Below are 4,068 nucleotides of genomic sequence, written 5' to 3' on the forward strand. Positions count from 1 at the left end.
TATCTAATCTGTAGTCTGTGTAGTAAGAGTAACAATTAAATTGTCTTACAAGAATTGTACATAATTACATTGCCTTTTCAAACACATGCTTGGAATATTTCTCCTTTTCTACTAGAGAGTTTTTTTTTTCTTTCAAGTCAGTTAAGAAACAAGACTTATTTATAATGTGTGTGTGTGTGTGTGTGTGTGTGTGTGTGTGTGTGTGTGTGTGTGTGTGTGTGTGTGTGTGTGTGTGTGTCTCTCTCTGTCTCTCCTAAAGTGAGTTTACCATAGAGAATGTTTTGAGGATTCTCCCATTGTCCATGTGGTGCACATAGTCTATCCAGCACAGGTGTCTTTGGCAAAAGAGGGTGAACATGAAGAGTATACCAGCCTTTGTGAGCACAGCATTATTTGTAACTTTGTCCCTCCAAGAAATTCCAAGAATTCCCCACAGACTACACATGTGAAATACGTTCAGTTTCCATTCTTGGTGGTTGTAGTTTGTCCATGCTTCACTGCTGTACAGAAGGGTGTTGATGACGCAGGCCATGTAAACGTTCACTTTAGTGGAGATGGTGAGATGTTTATTTTTCCACATCCTAATTGTCAATAATGCAAGGGCGGTGGATGCCTTACCGATGCGCTTGTTGAGTTCTACATCGAGAGATAGGTTGTCTGAGGTTGTAGACTCAAGATATTGGAATTGATGGACTATGTCTAAGCACTGCACATTCATAGTGATGATGGGAGATGATGAGGTTCCTTGGGTCATGACCTGGGTATTCTTCAGGCTGATGGTGAGACTGAATTCTTTGCAAGCATTGGAAAACATGTCCATGAGTCTTTAAAGTCCTTCTTCAGTGTAAAATGCTACCGGCACATCATCAGTGAACAGTAGGTCTCTGATGGTAACTTGTCTGACTTTGGTCCTGGACCAAAGGCAGTTGATGCTGAAGAGGCGGCCATCTGATCTGGAGTGAAAGTAAATTCCGTCTTCTGACAAATTGAATGCATGTTTCAGGAGAAAGGCAAAGAAAATGCGAAACAGCAGAGGAGCAAACAAGCATCACTGTTTGACACCACTTTTTACACCAAATTCAGCAGAAATGTCAAATTGTATGGTGCTCATCATCCCATCGTGAAATGATTCTATAAGGCTCAGGAGTTTGGGAGGGCAGCCAATGAGAGGCAGCATTTTGAATAGCCCATCTCTACTGACTAGGTCAAATGCCTTAGTAAGGTCAATGAAGGTGTAGCCAGATGTGCGCGGCCTCGACAGATAGCTGACTCCCAACGTCGTATATCGTGGATTTTTCGTTCGACTATTCCTCTTATGGCCGGAACATCATTTCCTCGCTGGCGACTGTCGATGGGAACACACTTGGTTTCACAAAAGTAGAAATATAATAAATCGTGGAACAAAGAAAGGAAAAACACAAACGCCAATGTTCACATATAATTGACGGTTGGACTTATATATATATATATATATATATATATATATATATATATATACTAGCAGCCCCCCCCCCCGCCCCCATTATAATGAAATGATTTTTATTTTAGTGATTAAGGTAAACTGTTATTTGGTACAAATAGCTGATATCTGCTGGTAGTGGACTGACTGATCAACATCTTTTTAATATTTGATTCATTGTTTTGAATTGATACACGAAACCAACCATTGACCAGAACCTAAAGGTTTGTATTGTTTGGGTATCAATAAAAAAAAGTACAAGAAGAGAGGCTGGTGAAAGGTCCTGTTCACAAGATTCAAAGTTATAGGTTTCTTCTTTTCTTCTTCCCTTTTAACGAGGAAGTATGAAGGCCGATACTGTGTTTAATATAGAAGATCAAATTTCTACGTGTCTACTGATTTGTATCTACAAGTGCAGTATACTCCTTTACTTTCCTTTTCAGGTCCAAATTTTGACCTTGTTCATTTATTAGACTTTTTTTGCTGTAACCATGATGCAATCATGAACTGGCATCAGCGCCGTCATGATTTCAAATGAATAGTGTCAATTTCAGGAGCGCCAGTGTGTGTGTGTGTGTGTGTGTGTGTGTGTGTGTGTGTGTGTGTGTGTGTGTGTGTGTGTGTCTTCTCCTCATTCTATTGATGTTACATTCATCTCTATTTCTGTTTCACAGTCAACTCTAAAACTGTCCGACTCCCATCTAGTTGTCAACTGACTGTCTCCTCTACGCTGGTATCTGAGGTCGCCCCCCCACCCACCCCGGCTACCAGAAGCTGCTCTTCTCTGTTTTATCTGTAGGTTTCTATTGTCGTATAAACTTTAAAACGCTCAATCTAAAAATACCTAGAGATTCATTGTTTGTTATTTACTATCTATTGCTTCCTTTTCCTTTATCTATTGCCCCCCTCCTCTCAGCACTTAGTCACTCAAGTCCACCTCAGGTCCACTTTATAGTATCACAAAGGCAAGGTACAATGACTTCTAGCGTTGGCGTAGTGAGATCATGTCAATGGTGGAATGTTGGGAGTGAAAGCCACACTGTAAGTTAGGGTATATTCTCTCAGCAAGAACTTGCAGTCTCATCAGAATGATGCGGGCAAACAGTTTGCCAAGGATGCTCAGTAGCGAGATATCCCTATGCTTATTGCAGTCACTGTGGTCCCATTCATTCTTGTAATAGTGACTATGTTTGCATTTCTCATGTCCTGGGGAACAGCGTCTTCCTCCTAACAATGTAGCAAGAGTTGGTATAATGGCTTGAGAAGAGAGGACTTGCCACTCTTGATCACTTCACCTGAGATGGAATCGATACCTGGAGCCTTTCCTGGTGGGAGTTTGTCAATCTCCTTGGAAACATCCTAGATAGTTGGTGGTATCCCCAGCTTGGGTAATTGTGCATAGTGTCGGATGCTATCGAGGGCGCTCTGGTTTACTTTGTTTTCCATTGAATAGAGCTCTGAGTAGTGTTTGACCCATCTGTCAAATTGTTTGGATTTGTCTGTAAGAATTGCTTCTGTTTTTGACTTCAGGGGATTAGTCTTTACGACGCTTGAACCGATTGCTTTCTTAATGCCAGCATGCATTACTTTGATACAAAAGATACAATATGAATATTTCATCAAAAAAAATTCCAGAGAGATCCTTGTATATTCATTAAAGTAAAAACAGTCCCCCACAATGGCAGGTAAGCACAGCTAGTATGGATATACAAATCAAATTCTCTTGCATATTTTATCAGCTAAACTCTAAAATTAATTTTTTTTACCTTTATTTTTGAACTGATTAAGTTTATACTGAAAATAATTTACAATAGAGCTACAGGGTGAAAACATCTAAAACGGGTATATCTACTTCATATATACTTGATTAATTCATTTAGAACATGATTTTATTTGGAACATTGTGAAAGCAACACCTGTGAACACTAGATCTCAATGGGGCTCCTTCAAAATATATATGGCATCAAACATTGCTACAAGACAGGCTTGTTAAGGTAGATCAGGTCAAATGTGTAAAAACCCTTTTCAAGAGCAGCACTCAAGACTGAGTAGACCATTTGAACAATGAAGGGAGAAGATCAATGCAGAGAGTAACAAACGTCTATTGCATTTGTATAAGTGAAACTGAACCATTTCCACATGATCTGCATCTGTAGATTGAGGAATATCAAATGGCAAGGCAAGATCCCAGACACAGAGGTTTTAGCCCAATCAAGCCACACGTCAACACGTAGCATGCTGCAACAGTGTTAGCTTTGTTGGACATGCTGTGTGTCAAATTCAAGATTCCCAAAACAATCTAAGATTATTTTAAAAACCGAAATTCATGAAAAAGGTAAATTGCTTAAAAAAGGCTAAATTCGCAAAATTTGACTGAAAAACGTGGAGTGGTTCTAAAATGGATGATCGATTTACTAGAATGTTGGATTAGAAACTGAGCGCTCCTACAAATATTGACTTTTTTTTCAGTTTTTTTTGTTTTGTTTTTGTTTTGTTTTTTGTTTTTGATAATCTGATAGACAGGTGTCCATTCGATAACAATCTGCTGAAAAAATTGAAAAAAAGACCGAAATAAAAAATAGAGGGGGAGGGCAATATTCTTCAGGTCT

General features: G+C 39.1%; 1 protein-coding gene across 1 annotated transcript; it reads right to left on the reverse strand.

The window, feature by feature from the left end:
• Positions 1-253: 253 nt before the first annotated feature.
• On the reverse strand, positions 254-820 carry LOC145278239 (uncharacterized). The gene has a single exon (XM_080130529.1). It carries the CDS (start codon positions 818-820, stop codon positions 254-256), a length of 567 nt encoding a protein of 188 aa, XP_079986655.1.
• Positions 821-4,068: the final 3,248 nt, after the last annotated feature.

Source organism: Euprymna scolopes, chromosome 6 (genome assembly GCF_053919585.1).
Source record: "Euprymna scolopes isolate OS-2025 chromosome 6, ASM5391958v1, whole genome shotgun sequence".
NCBI lineage: Eukaryota > Metazoa > Mollusca > Cephalopoda > Sepiida > Sepiolidae > Euprymna > Euprymna scolopes.